Here is a 15,859-nt window from a genome sequence, read left to right on the forward strand (position 1 = left end):
TTCATGGATTAGAATACTTAATATTGTTAAAATGTCCATACTACGGAAAACAATCTACAGATTTAATGCAATACCTATCACAATACCCATGGCATTTTTCACAGAACTAGAACAAATGTTCCTAAAATTTGTATGGAACCACAAAAGACCCCAAAGAGCCAAAGCAATCTTTGCTTTGTTAAGCAAGTCACATATGCTTGGAATCCTCGTTGTTATATAAGTTAAACCAAATTCTAAAAAATAAGCAAGCAGAGAAAATAATCCATAAGTAAGGCCCTTTCCCAACTGACTACATTAAAGAATCACCCAGAGGAAATCATGATTCATATCGATTGCTGCTGTTCACACTCACTTGTGGCATTTGGTTATTTTGTTTGACATACAAGGTTTGAAGAACAAATCAGTACTATTAAGTATAAAATAAGTTACAAGGATATATTGTACAACACAGGGAATCTAGCCAATTTTTTATAATAACTATAAATGGAGTATAACCTTTAAAAATTATGAATCACTATATTGTACACCTATAACATAATATTGTACAGCAACTATACTTCAATAAAAAATGAATAAAATTTAAAAATCAGGACATCTCAAATCAGGGTCCTTCAGAAAGTATAATGTAAGCTTTGCCTCTCCCTGCCCCCCCCCATCTCTTATTTCTAAAAGGACTCAATTCCTTGAAATCTAAGTAGTGAGATAGTCATTTTTACATTTGATATGTACATTCTCTGACACTTTTTCTCATGCATTTACTTTTCTGGTTTTGGTAAAGCATTACATAGGCTTGAAATCTTAAGAGCATTTCCTGCAACAGAGAAAGAAGCAAACTCTGCCTGGGGCTCTAACTGACAATCAGAGAAGGAAACATACCTATTTTCTGCAAAGTGGGATTCACAACAGCCTTCCCTACACGGTACGAAAACAATGATACAAACAAATATATAAAAACAGCAGGGAAAGGTGCCGAGTGAAACTTGATTACATAATGCCCCTAGAAGCCTGGTCTGAGGTGTATTTAGTATTTTGATAAAAGTCCCACAATATTTCAAGAGGAAAAAATGAGATTGTAAGTAACCACAGCAAATCTAGAACACAGACCAGGAGAGTGGGACAGAGTTGCTTACTTTGTCTTCCAGTAAAATATCTGCACCATCCCAGACCAGCAGATATTTACGATCTCCAGGAGGAAATTTCTAGCAGGAAATCTTTCTAACCCTCCTTATCAGAAATTCCAAACTCCTTCCTGCTGGAAAACATAAGCCTACTTTTAAAGAGCTTATCATAATCCCTTTATTCCTTCATGCCTTCTTATAGCCCCTACACCTCTGCTGTCCAAGACCCTTTCTGCCTATTCTAATTTCTATTCAAATTCTACTTTCTAGTTTTCTCAGCTCTGGTGCTTAGAGTCTGCATTCTGCAATTAATATTACTCACCACTGTTAGAAGTGTCATTCTTGCCTCTTTAATTTTTTATAGTATGAAATTCTCCAGGTCAGGAACTGTATTCGTTCTATATCCTTCACAAGGCTTTGAATACAGTATATGATCATTGAGTGCTTTTTCATGGTCTGGTTTCTCTTTATTTTAGCCAAGTATATTTATTCATTTATTCCCTAATTAAACACTTGTTGAGAAGCTACCGGGAGCTGGAGAAGTGGTGATGAAACCCCTAGTGACCGTCCACATTTTCTGGCTGACTCCCAGTTTCCCCACTAACACCTTCTGTGGCTGGAGGCATCTTGAGGTCCTTGGTTACTTGTCCTAAGGTAGGACATTATCATCAAGGCTTGAAACAGAACAAGAGAAAAACTCCTCATGTTCTTTGGACCTTAACCATATGGCTCCACATGGGTCTGCTTATTATTCTAGGCTACATACACAGGGATAGGGTCAAATAGGGTAGAAAAATAAAGACAGAAAATCATTATGTTTGTGCAGGAAGACTGAACTACAAGGATGTTCATTTCAGTGTTATTCGAATCAGAACAAAATTTAGAAGTAGCCTAATTAGATAAATTGTAGAATATCCACAGATGTGAGGAAATGTAGAGAGTGTTGAAAATGCAAGTTACAGAACAGGAGGTATTTACAGTAGGTCATTATTTTTACCTTTAAAAATCTAATGGGGGAAAAATCTAGAAGGATAAACTTAGAAGTATTAACGGTGAGTATACCCAAGTGATGGGATTACATATGATTTGCTTCTCTGAGCATATAAGCACTTTCCAAATTTTCTAAAATGATCTCTGAGCATATAAGCACTTTCCAAATTTTCTAAAATTAATTTTCTAAAATGATTTCTTCTCTGAGCATATAAGCACTTTCCAAATTTTCTAAAATCAATTTTCTAAAATGATTTCTTCTCTGAGCATATAAGCACTTTCCAAATTTTCTAAAATGAGTCAAAAACGAAATTTTTTTTTTAATTTTAAGGAAAAAGGAGATCAGGAGGAGAATTCTCCCATAGGAGACACTTCTGACAAAATTCACCCTTTTACCACAATGCTCAGGGCCTCACTGATGAAGCCAGCTCGGACCTAAAGAATGATCTTCTACTGGCCTTATAAAGGAAAATAACAGTGCACACAGGTTTTGATCTATTTTTCCAACTTTCATCTCTTCAAATACACATATGGTAGATGAATAAACAGATGTCACTTTTTCCCTCCCACAAAGCACTGCCTTGTTAAGCAAGTCACATACTGCTTATATAAGTTAAACCAAGTTCTAAAAAACAAACAAATCCAGAAGTAAGGCCCTTTCCCGATCAACTACATTAAAAAATTCTAAGTAGTATTTCAATGGTGTTTAGCGCAGAAGAAACTTATTTGGATGGATGGAAGGTGGACTCAAAGGTAAAGAAGAAATATACGGAGAGAGTATCCCATGTCTCCAGATGAGGGCTGCCAGGAGCACCCAGATTTACTGGGGTGAGAGGTAGAGATGAAGGATAGTCTTACCTTGGTCTGGAACGTACAGAACATGTGCGTTAAGAACGGATGCTCCCAGGCCAAGGAGAGAACTCTCTTCTCTACCATTGTACACTCCACGTCGTCGTCCATCAAAACCACATCTTTCTTTAAGGCTTTTATTGCGAAAAATTGATTGGTTTTCTTGAACTCTGCTAGGAAGACCTAGAGGGAAGGGGAAGACACTTTATTTTAGAATTTGGATTCACGCTCATTAAAGAAGAGTCACGAAGTCCTGAGAGAGATGTACTGGGTGAGAAAAGACGACTTCTCCAATCCTCCTCCACCCTCTTTATGGAGACAAATAGAGCTTCACAGGTGTGGGATGATACAGAAGGGTTTCATCCTCTCTCTACCTTTCAAAGGGTTTCACAAAACTATGGTGCAATTGGATGGGTTATTCTCAGCCACTGAGAAATTCTATTTAAAAAAGTGTGCCCTGTCTACCCAGGGACCTGAGTAAGTTTATAAAAACATTCAGAGGCAAATACGTATTGAAGGAAGCAGCAGCAAGTAGTGGAAGGAGGACTTGATTGTTCTTGAAGTATCACTGAAAATGAGCATAAAACCTTACTCTAAGTTTTACGCACTTTTTCAAGGCAAAGAAAGAATATGTGAGGAATTGAGCTTTCCTGATGTGCTTATAGAATGCACAGCATTTCCTCTGATGACACAGACACTAATATTATCTTCAAGACCTACTATGTGTCAGACATTCTGCTATGTACTTCACATGTGCTATCTAATTTTAGTATCTATTTAATTCTTAGCTCAGAACACTGCAACACAGATAGATAGTAATAATTTTTAAAAACTAGGCTCAAAGGGTAACTTTCTCAAATTCATGGAGCTACTCAGTGGGAAATCTCACTCCAGAGTTTACTTCTTCCACTTGATTTCATGAATCTTATAAGCTTTAAAGGACACCAGATGGCATGTAATGGAGAGTTTCACCAACTTTCACTTTTTCAAATGATGCAGCCACAGACGATTGACAGGAGTGAGGACATGGCATTTGGAGACAGAAAACCCCAGCTCAGGCCTCATTTCACAGATACTTACTAGCTGTGGGAATGTGGGCAAATTAACCTCTCTGGGCTGCTTCAGTTCCCGAATGTGTAAAAGCGGTAACTATCAACACACTGCTGACTTACAGGACTGTTGTGAAAATCAAATACCAGGTGGGAAAGTGATTTGGGAACTGTAAAATGCTTTCTAAATGACAGTTACTGGAATCTAAGAAACAAAACAAATGGATGTATATAACAAAACAGAAAGTGACTCACAGATATAGAGAACAAACTAGTGGTTACCAGTGGGAAGAGGGGAAGGGGGAGGGGCAATATAGGGGTACAGGATTAAGAGATACAAACTACTATGCATAAAATAAGCAACAGGGATATATTGTATAGCACAGGGAAATACAGCCATTATTTTGTAATAACTTTAAATGGAGTATAATCTATAAAACTACTGAATCATTATGTTATACATCTGACACTAGTATTGTAAATCAACTATACTTAAAAAAAAAAAAAACCACTTGCCATTTGCTTCCTTCAGTGACTCTTAGGGATTGTTGACGTTAATGATGTTACACCAATAGTGAAAATGCACGTGTCTGTGTTTAACATAACACAGTGCAGACACATGACTGTGGGGTAGCTGGCTTGATAGAGGGGGTAGAGCTTAGATGAGAATTCAGGCAAATGAATGATGTACATACATATCCCCAGAAAACATGCAATTTGCTCTCTTGGGCCTAAAATCGATGGAGAACCAGAATACAGGGGCTACCATTTTGATGAGGAACCATACTTCCCATATAGAGTGAAAAGAAAGAAGAAAAGCAAGTTTGAGTATTCTTAGTGTTGGAAGAAAAGGAGATATGGCTGCCCCTTTTTGCTCTGGTGCTTCATCCCCCTCTCCTTGGGCCCCAAGGTGCAGCTCCCTCAGAGTGCAGGGATCCGGGGTCCTGATGGTGAGGGGCTTACTGCTTTGGACACAGAGCAGAGGATACCTGAAGCTCTCAGCTGTCCCTTGGGTTATTCACTAAGGCATATAGGCTTAACTTAATGTCTTCTTAACTTTGTTGAAAAGTAAAATCCACACGGGAACAAAGAAAAGCTTTTCTTTAACAATTAAAAGTCCCCTTTTGGTAATTGCTTCTTTCAATAAAACATCCCCAAACCAGCCATAAACTAAGAAGCTGGAAAAAAAAAAAAGCCATTTCCATCTCTCTAATGTGCTTTCAATTTTTGGAAACAGGTTATAAACTACACATTAATTGATGCTAAATTCTAATGAAGACGGGCTGTAAAAATTGCCTATTACACTCAGATTAACACCAGACGAGCCTGCTATGGTTCAGGTTATTGTGGAAACAAAATAAACGAATTAATGGATATCAGCTACAGTTCGTAGGGCAGAGTGGATTTTGCCGAAGGCAATGCCTTGGTATCATATAGAAACCCCAACTGCAGCACAATGTCCTCCAGCTATGGCAATACCCAGTTACATTATTGTTAAATAAACTGGGTAAGTTTTGCAGCCAAAGTCTAGTGAGCAGGTGCTGAGCATAATGCTGGTCTTGGTTGCACAAATTCATGGAACGGGAGTCTTTGGCTAAAACTTTCCTAGACGTTGCATCCAATATAAATATAAAACAACTGAGAGCTCCATTAATACATGTGATATCCTTAATATCCAAAATAACCTAAAAGCCTATATTCCATGACATCCCTCTTTACAATCACCGGCTTGAAAATCTCCTCTTGTCACTGAGAGTTGATCATAATTTCTTCCATTATGTCTCCTTCCTCCTCTCCTTGCCCTCTGTGACTGACTAATGGCCCATAACCTGAGTGAGTGGCAGGAAGAATTTAGAGGAAGGACTTCCTCCGTGGAACTTTTCCTAAGACGCTCAAGCTAGGGCCGTGTTCTGGGCTGAATTGTGTCCCTTCCAAAGAACTGATATGTTGGAGTCCTAAACCCCAGCGGCTCAGAGTGAGACCATATTTGGAGACAGGGTGCTTACAGAGATAATTATGTTAAAATGAGGTCATTAGGGTGGGTCCTAATCCAATATGACTGGTGTCCTTATAAGCAGAGGGGGTTAGGACACAGACATGCACACAGGAATGGCCATGTGAGGACAAAGGGAGAAGACAGCGTGGACACCCAGGAGAGAGGCCTCAGGAGAAACAGCCCTGTCCACACCTTGATCTTGGACTTCCAGCCTCTAGAACTAGAAGAAATAAATTTCTGTTGTTGAAGTCTCCCCATCTGTGGTATTCTGTTACAGTAGCCCTAGCAAACTAAAACAAGGCTGAGGACACTTGGTAGAGAAGAAATCATACAGAAGGTAAAAACCACACTCCAGGTTTGAGAAAGGAACAAAACAACAACAAAAAAACCACCAATGAAACAAAAATATCTGTGAAACAGGAACCGGCTGGGGCACCTTCTCATTTCTTTGGTGTCCAAAGATATCGAACACACAAGCTCGTGGGACGAACACCTTCCAAGTGAAATGGCTTGAATCGTTGTTCCCAGGAAGCAGAGGCTGCTATTCCCCAGAGCTCCCCGGGTCCCTATTTATTCAGATGTCTCTCTGCCCTCTAACATATATCACATCACATGACAGTTCCTGACCAGGAATGCGCTCTCTGCACACCCATGTGTGGTTCAGTTCCACTGGCCAGATTTGCTCTTCAATTTCTGGAAGCTGGGCCACAGAATTCTACATACAATATCATACCTTGCCAAAACTTCCTTTCCCCAACATTTTGTGCAAGGTAAAATCCTCGATTTTTAATTTCATACGTAGAGATGGTCTTTCTACGTTAAGTTCAGGTTCTGGACGATGGCCTACTTTCTCCATCTCATCCAAGGGAGACTCCCAGGAGATCCCCTGAGGCTCTGAAAATGGCAAATCAGCGGTTAAAAGGAAATAAGGAACAGCGGAAGGTCGTTCTAGCTACTTTGAGAACACGCTTTCTTTTCCACATCCCATTTTGAAGCTCCATTCAGAGCAATGCAGAAGGGGGTTCCTGCAGGGCAAAAGCAGCACCTCCTGCCTGGGAGCCTGGTATCTGTGGGGGTGGACTGTGTCTCTTTATGCAACAGACTGGGGAAAATATCAAGTTAAGAAACATTCCAATCAGCAAAAGACCATCTATGCAACAGGAATGAGCCCTTTTGATAATGCCGAATCACGGACAAATAGGGATTTTAACCAAATTGGAGGGAAAATGATTCTCCGTTGCTTGCGTGGCTCACAGGCACAGTGGCATCCATTTCTGTGACCGACCACGTGGGGACGAAGAAATGGATAGCAGATCGTTGAAGATCTGAAATGCATCGTTCGCCACAGTCTTCGAGTCAGGATGCTACCTACCTTGATCATGTCTGAGACACACGGTCTACTCCTCTGCCCGGAGACCCTTCCCAAATCTAATCCAAACCCTTCTGTAAAAAATTTTCAGGACAATTTATTCCTCACCTCCTGCCAGAGAAGGTGTCGAGAAACATTTTCGGAGCCTTCCTCCGATCCCCTTATAACATTCCTTTCTTTTACATTGAAATACATTGACATATCACATTGTGCTACTTTAAGGTGCATTAACATGTTGCTTGACACATTCATCTACTGTGATATCACGAGATAGTTAGCACCTGTATCACATCACATAATTATGTCCTGTTTTGTGGTTGGAATAATGACATTTATTTTCCGATCTCTAGGTTTATCTTTCGTATTCTAAGTCCAAGGAAAATAAGTATTTTATAATGTATGCTGAAACTATTCAGAATCGCATGGTCATCCTCTCATGAAGGACCTTCAGAGAGGAGGCTGGATAAACTTCCATAACATCAGAAATGTCAAGGACGTTAGGCTATTCTTCCCCTTTTTTTTGAGTTTATTTATTTTATATAGCAGGCTCTTATTAGTTATCTATTTCATACATTATTAGTGTATAGATGTCAATCCCAATCTCCCAATGCATCCCACCATGCCCCCGCTTTCCCCGCTTGGTGTCCATAATCCCCTTTCTAATCTTCAAACTTTCCAGAAAAGTCTCAAAGGTACAGAATAAGATGGTCTGTGGCATTCCTACCCTAGAGCTCTATGAAGGATTTATTTCTGTAAAACTGTTTAACCACGGCAGGGAGTAATGTTCTAAAATTCTAAGGAAAAGTTTGCAACTGTTTCCTCCAGAGATGCCGCATTTTCTTCTCCCACCTCAACCTCTCCCCACCACCACCTGCTTATGAAGGTTTTCTAGTGGGATATATTTCGGTTTTATAATACTTCTAAGAAGTAGGAGACTCTCTGTTGGTGGCTAGGTCTGTAATCTCTAACTAGAAAAGAATCGTTTATCAGGCCAGGTATGTGGAGAATTTAAATCCAGACGACTCAGGTTAATCACGATGAATTACTGACGATTCTACGGTGGATCAGGGTAGCTACCTTTTTTTCCCGGTGCTGGTCCATACGGCAGCTTTGCTTCACCTTTTATGGAGCATGGGAGACCAATTTCAACTGGTCCTTCTCTGAAGATGTGTTCAGAGTCTCTTAAGCAGCGAGCCTGGGTTACAAACAAAGAGTCAGGCTACCCACCCACCCACCCACCATTAACGGGACAGTGCAGCCTGCTGTCCATGGGCATGAAAGCCATTTCAGATCCCTAGATGTGTAGGATAACTGAATCTCTCCCTCTCCCTGGCACTCTCTTAGGGATCCCATATCCTGTGGATGTCTATCATATTTTACGTACCAGCAGAACGTATTCGCTTCCTGCATACTTTTCTGGGGGCCAACTGGTTTATCCCATGCTATCCACATTATTCGGTCACAAATAAGAATCAAAGGCCAATGGATGGAAAAATAGCTTACATGGGCAATGCCAACTCTTAAAGAGGGTTTGTCCTTGGATGTGAGGATTCGGCCTGCTAGTAAGTAGCAAGGCAAAAGTTGCCTTGGACTCAGTGTTTTGAAGGCATTCTAGGGATGATTCTAGCAAATATATGTTTTTTCCCCCAGGCTATTATATAGTTGTCATATATAGGTATAAAGCTGGCAATGAATCCTCAATAATTTTAATGAATTTATTTGTTTCTTCCCCTGCTCATCCCATGAAGAATTTAAGATCTTATAAAGATCCACACGATGCAAATACATTAAATAAATAAGTATCTCAAGCGGGGGATGGGGACACGAAGATGAAAGTCAGTGTCAAGGCAAGTACTCGGAAATAGAGTCCACATCGCCCTGTAGAGCTGCTACAGAGCACAGAGCAAAGGGACTGGAATAGTCCTAGTTGAGGTGAAATTGTGGGAACTTGTCCCCTAAAAGCCGTTCCCACCTGTTGAGCGCTCTCGATCATTGCCAGTGCTTCAGCCATTAGCTTCTGGTTTATGCCACAAAGGTTGGCGACCTTTGTCTGGCATCTGTGATGTACGTTCATGCCACATGCTGAAAGGAAGAAAGCGACACCTTGAGCAAGGGCAACAGAACCAACTTCCACGGACTTTGCACGTGATCTGTTTTAGGTGCATGTATGTCCAAGGAATCATTGGCAAATCCCCGGTGCCATCTTCCCAGCAGAGGGAGACACTGAAGGCAAACAGACCAGGGCAGGGCTTTTACGATGCCACCGCACATTCACCTGATTCCCTGAGACCTTCACCCACACACCAGATGCTCCTCAGCGTGCTGCTGGGAAGTGACTTCCACTCAAAGCAGAACCAGAGCCTGTGGATGGGGAGGAAGGCTGCTCCCAGAATGCATGTCCGCCGTGCCATCGATGAGAGTGAAAAACTGAGGTTGGCTCTTACTCCAGGGTTGATCTCAGCAAATAAGTTGGTGGTAAATGTGGAATGCTGGGTGGAAGGTCATTCACTGCCACTTAGACTGGGGTCCAAGCATCCCCTTTCCCACGTAGGCTGCGAGAGGCTTCTCCACCCTCTAGGCTGAAGCCTAGGGTACAGCCGCAGTCGAAATGGAAATTGAGACGGTGGGGTGGTCTGTGCATATGTGAGAGGCGGGGGTGAAAGGAAGGAAAGTGTCTGGAGACCGTGTTCTCACCACATAGGAGAGTTGGGCTACTTGAACTAAATGATCTGTATAGGCTTCTAGCTCTGAGACCTACGATGCTGGAGGGGTATCCTGATCCATTAGTCCTAAAAACAGCAAGACCGTGCTGTGACTGTGGGAGCCTTCTTGTACTGGGGGTCGGGCACCCCTGTGTCTGTGTAAAGACAGTATTGCTTCATGTCATTAGTCTTAGAAAAATGCAAATTCTGCTTATGAAACATCACCATTATGCCAAAAAAAAAAGCTACCAAAGATTTCCCAACAGCAGCAGATAGAACTCTGATCTCACGTCCTGCTAGGTTCTATAAAGGTATATCAACAGGGATTGTTACAGTGGAATTAGGCAGGAGAAGCTATAAAATCATGCCGTTTTAATCTTCTTACCTTATTACTTGCCCATTTGTGTGCAAAAACTTAGCACAGTGATTGGCCTCCAACAGGTGTTCACGAAAGACAACTTTTCTTTCATCTTTATTATTTACTACAATAAAATATTCTTGAAATATTTAGGTGAAATTTTAGCCATCTTCACCTTTGGTTTTCACTAAACAGTTCATAACAAGACAAAATAAAACAGCATTTTCTAGTAGGTAAGCATAAACTATTACTCATCCCAGTATAAAGTCATAAAAATCCACCTGAAGTGGAACCCTTAATATAGTAAAGGTGCTGCTCGTAATGGCTTCTGCCCTCTGAATTCTGCCTTGTTAGCTTGACTCCTCCTGGGCTCCCGGATGCAGGTTTTACACTGGGCAGCCCCATTTCCTACTTATTTACTGCAAGTAGAGGGAGGCATGTAGCGAGCATCGAGCACCTTGCTCTTTTTTTTTTTTTTTAAAACATCTTTATTGGGGTATAATTGCTTTACAATGGTGTGTTAGTTTCTGCTTTATAACAAAGTGAATCAGTTATACATATACATCTGTTCCCATATCTCTTGCCTCTTGCGTCTGTCTCCCTCCCACCCTCCCTATTTGTAATGAGGTGGATAGACCTAGAGTCTGTCACAGAGTGAAGTAAGTAAGGAAGAGAAAGACAAATACTGTATGCTAACACATATATATGGAATTTAAGGGAAAAAAATGTCATGAAGAACCTAGGGGTAAGACAGGAATAAAGACACAGACCTACTAGAGAACGGACTTGAGGATATGGGGAGGAGCACCTTGCTCTTTAAAACTGTAGCGGATCTAAGCTCCTCTCTGATGTGCCGTGAAGAGAGGCCCCATGCCCACTAGGATCACAAAGTCCTAAGTCTGTTACTAACCTAGTAGGTGATAACTGGACCTCAATGAGTGCAAACAGTCCCTCCAGATGACTACTTTCATGGCAATTTCAGTGGCGAGAGAAAGGAGACAGGGTCAGGAGGAGTGGGGGCCCTACTTAGGAAGGAGGCTTACAGGAGAGTAAGAAGAGAGAGCGAGGAAGAGGGCAGGGAGAGACCCAGGGGACAGAGTGAGAGGCGGAGATGCAGATGAGGGTATGGGGGAAGCAGACTGCGCCCAGCCTCTCGGGGTTCCAGGGAGTGATTTGGGGAAGGAGAGGGGGGAGGAGAGGGGAGAGGAAGGGGAGAAGAGAAGAGAGGGAGTAGGGTTAAGGAAGCACAGGAGGACAGGGAATGAGGAAAGAGAATGGAATGAAGAAGGAATGTTCAAAAAGGACAGAACCCAGCAGGGTGTGGTGGAACAATGCCAAGGAATCCTGGAAGTTCTGAGCTCAGAGGCACAACCGGGCTGTTGGGACCAGCTCGGCCTCTGCAGGTGGGGCGCCTGGGCTCCAGGGAAAGAAAACCCGACGAGTGAGAGTATCACGGGAACAGGGGTGCCATCAGACGGGGATCTGATTATTCCTGTCCGTTTGTCCCCGCAGAACATTCCAATATTACCTGTTGCCTACGACTCTTAAATACACTCTATACAACACCCAGCCCACCCACCCACGGACTCTTAAACAGGTGTAGAGAGGAAAGTGCGTGGTGGTACTTTGGGTGATGGAGGGACTGTTCAGGTGAATTTTGACTACCTGTGGGTTTGCCTTCAGTAATGATTTGGAGACCTAACCCCTCCCACCTCCATTAAGATGTCACTCCAGGTTCCACCAGACACGTGGATGCAACCGGGATGAGGACAGGCAGGCAGCTAAGGGTGATCTTCCTCCTTAGGTCGGCACCCTTTATCACTTAAAAGATACAACACGCATTAGCCAGTGGCATAAGTTAAAATGGGGCTGCCCAGAAAGAATAAAGTGGCTTCTGTGTTTAATCAATATCCTATGATAAACCATAATGGAAAAGAATATATAGGAAAAAGAATGTATATATATGTATATAATATATATATACACACACATATATAATGTATATATATAACTGAATCACTTTGCTGGACAGCAGTAATTAACACAGCATTGTAAATCAACTATACTTCATTAAAAATTTTTTTAAAATAAAATAAAATACAAAGGTCCCTGCTGAGCGAGGCACCTCTGTTTTGAATGTTATCTGCGCTCTGTCCTCCCCTCAGCTGCAATCCAAGGGCAGAAGTACTTCGTTAGTTCTTGTTGGACTTTTTCCTCCCTACCCCCTAATCCTGACATAACAGCATCTCAGTTTCTAAAGGTTTTTGCCTTTGCAGCCTGGACTTTCAGAGAGAGAGAGCTCTTGTGCTTTTTCTCAGGGTCCGGCTGAATAACGCCACGGTGGAGGGCAGCAGGCTCGGGCTCTGCCCTCAGGCCGTCAGCATCAGAGCTGGGCGTCTTCCCGTGCACGTGGAGTTCACAGCACGCTTTGGGGCAGGCTCGCCAGCTTAAGTCAGGCAGTTTTCTGCGCAGGACTATCCAGCAGCGAAACAGACGTGCCAGGCTCGCTCCCTGATGGAGCCACAGACAGAATCGCACTTGCTGGTGCTAAGGAGAGCGGCAGGGGCAGGGCTGGGGCTGCGGAGGTCAGGAAGGGGCAGCTCCAGGGGAGGGAGCCAGTCAGAGGAGAATCAGGCAGGTACCACAGAAGGCATGGGGCCAGGGGCGGTGACATTTGACCTGGAAGACTGGGCACTTCTCTGGGAAACAAGGCATGGGGTGGGGACAGGTAGAAGGAAAAGAACAGCAGTGGCTTGTTATCGGGGAACTTCTCATTCAGGATCACAGGGCTCTTCCGGGCTGGACGGAGAAGCCAGTCACCTCCATCCTACCCCCCCCACCCCGCCCCGCTCCCTGGTTCTCTCCATCAAAGCTGCAAATCCAGCCGCAGGGGGTTCCGGGGGGCCACGCTCATTAAACTCACCGTCACACTTGAGGCCTTGCCTCGCCAGGCCCCAGAGCAGGGTCCCACAGTGCTCACAGAAGGTGGGGCTCTTGTAATTGTAGACCTTAAATCTGTGTGGCATGTCGATTTTGAACCTCTCCTTGTGGAACTGAAAGGGAAAAAGAATGCGTGATGGTCGGTGTGTCCCCACTTCCCCACTTTTCACATCTTAGCAGATACTTTAGCACAGTGAACAGAATAATAAAAACACTGCAGTGATGTTTATTAGAACCCATAATTTTTACTTGTCAAGCCTTACAGTCATGTCCAAAGAAGACAAGAAGCCGTTAGCTCTCCTAGGTCAAGGGCAAGGGGGCAAGTCTGCGGCCTTCCCACAGATGGGCTAAGATTTCAGGAAGAGGAGACCAGGGTTATTTATTTAAATGGGAGCTAAGTAAACGTACTTCCCTTCTTCTTTTTTTTTGCGGTACACGGGCCTCTCACTGTTGTGGCGTCTCCCATTGCGGAGCACAGGCTCCGGACCCGCAGGCTCAGCGGCCATGGCTCATGGGCCCAGCCACTCCGCGGCATGTGGGATCTTCCCGGACCGGGGCACGCACCCGTGTCCCCTGCATCGGCAGGCAGACTCTCAACCACTGTGCCACCAGGGAAGCCCTTCCCTTCCTATTTTAATATAAATATTTCCTTTTCTCTTTTAACCTAGCACTAGTGCTTTAACCTTTGGAAGATGTTATATAAGGCCTCCTCTAGAGAAATCGGTTTATTAGTGTGGGAGCCCAAGGTGGGAAGGCTTTTCACACTGCTTATACATGAACTGAAGAGACAAGAGGTAGATAACAGTTCTGCCAGGTGCTGTGATAGACACGTTAAACACGTCACGTGTTATCTTTTACATGTGTGATATCTCATACAACCCTCAAAATACCTCTTTTGAAGCAGCCTCTGTTAGTATCCTGCTTTGATAGGTGGGGAGATTCAGCACAGATAAGGCCAGACACTTGGCTAGGACACACAGCCATCAACTGAGCTGGGATATCTATGAGCCTGACAGTCTGAATCTGAGCCCATCCCCTCTTTCACCATTACTCTTCGCTCTCTCAAAATAAATGTGATGGTTTAAGGGATGGAGAGAAGGGAGATGACAGAGGGATGCTGACAGTAGATACAGTGAAGATTTTCTTTTTTAAAGTGTTGTAGAGTTTAAATTCTCCCCTTTAATCAAACTTATTACATTAACAACAACAAAAAACCAGGCACTTTGATTCCCGGCAAGAATACCAATATGCCTGTGCCGTATAAAAAGTTTTATTTACTTGAGACTTAAAATCTCTACAAAAGTTTTTAATTAAACAATTTCTTTGAGAACATGTACAGTAAAGTGGCCTTCTTTGTTAAAGGAATACATATTCTCATGGTGGCTTTTGGTCAGCATTTAGTCTTTAGAATGGCTATTTAGAATGGCTTAAAAGCTGCCCAGCACTTACTCGAGATATTTTCAACCAAGAAAAAGTGCCTTTCAGAACGCCTATTTCGTAGAAACTTTTCCACATAAATATGAACAAGTGATGGCAAGGTCCAGGCTAGGAGACTTCTACTTCAAATCCTGAACCCAAGTCCAAATGGTTCAAGATGTGTCTGGGAAAGACTACAGATCTGTACTTTCCAACACGACAGTCACTCACCCACATGGGCCAACACTTACAAGGTGTTGAAAAGATGTGCTGTAAGTGTAAAATACGTACTGGATTATGACAACTTCGTATGGAAAAAAAAAACCAATGTAAAATATCTCAATTTTGTATATTGATTCTATCCTGAAATGATAATATTGGAGCAGATTGGGTTACATAAAGTATATCGTTAAGATGAATTCCACCTGTTGCTTTTTCCGGTCTTTAATGTGGCTACTTGAAAGTTTAAAATTTTACCTGTGGCTCTCATTCTAGTCCTACTGGACGTTAGCCATTGAAGTTCACAGTCATGCTTACAATTTGTGATTTTTCCAGGAAAGCTGAAGGCATCAGAAAACGGGAGCAGGCGGGCGGGATGAAAAGAGGCACTGTGATTTCAACGAACAAAAGCCTTAGTCTGGGAGACTGAGATCTGAATTCTAGTCTGCCAGGTGAAAGTGGCTGACCTTGGACAAACTACTTCAACCTCTTTGAGCCTTGGCAGAGTCACTCATAACAGGAGATTATCCCCTTCTGGCTCTAAATTTTAAAAGACATTCTACTCTGGAAAAACCCAACCGATCTGCTGTCTCTTTGCCTACCCCTTTGTTGGAGAAAATCACACACCCGGGAGATGGCTGCCCTCAAACTCAAATGGACTTGCAACTGTGCTTGGCAATCCTGCTGCTTTTCTTGAATCCCCTTGCCCTGCCATCTATGAGATAATTATTTTACAGCTCCTTCTTCCTCCTCAAAGACACTTGCTGCCTTCTTTCTTCCCCTAGTCCTCAGACTTCATCGAGGACCTAAGTCATCTAAGGGAAGCTTCCTCATCTGGCCTTCCCCAAATCCA

At 42.8% G+C, this 15,859-nt stretch overlaps 1 protein-coding gene across 2 annotated transcripts in view; it reads right to left on the minus strand.

The window, feature by feature from the left end:
* PRKCQ (protein kinase C theta) overlaps positions 1-15,859 on the minus strand; it is a 102,144-nt gene that overhangs the window by 66,778 nt on the left and 19,507 nt on the right. For both annotated transcript variants that reach the window (XM_065900388.1, XM_065900379.1), the window contains exons 7-11: positions 13,355-13,484; positions 9,344-9,453; positions 8,449-8,566; positions 6,736-6,896; positions 2,967-3,140 (exon numbers count right to left, since the gene is read on the minus strand). In XM_065900388.1, the coding sequence (XP_065756460.1) occupies positions 2,967-3,140; positions 6,736-6,896; positions 8,449-8,566; positions 9,344-9,453; positions 13,355-13,484 (693 nt within the window). The remainder of the gene's footprint in view (positions 1-2,966; positions 3,141-6,735; positions 6,897-8,448; positions 8,567-9,343; positions 9,454-13,354; positions 13,485-15,859) is intronic.

This window comes from Phocoena phocoena, chromosome 2 (genome assembly GCF_963924675.1).
Source record: "Phocoena phocoena chromosome 2, mPhoPho1.1, whole genome shotgun sequence".
NCBI lineage: Eukaryota > Metazoa > Chordata > Mammalia > Artiodactyla > Phocoenidae > Phocoena > Phocoena phocoena.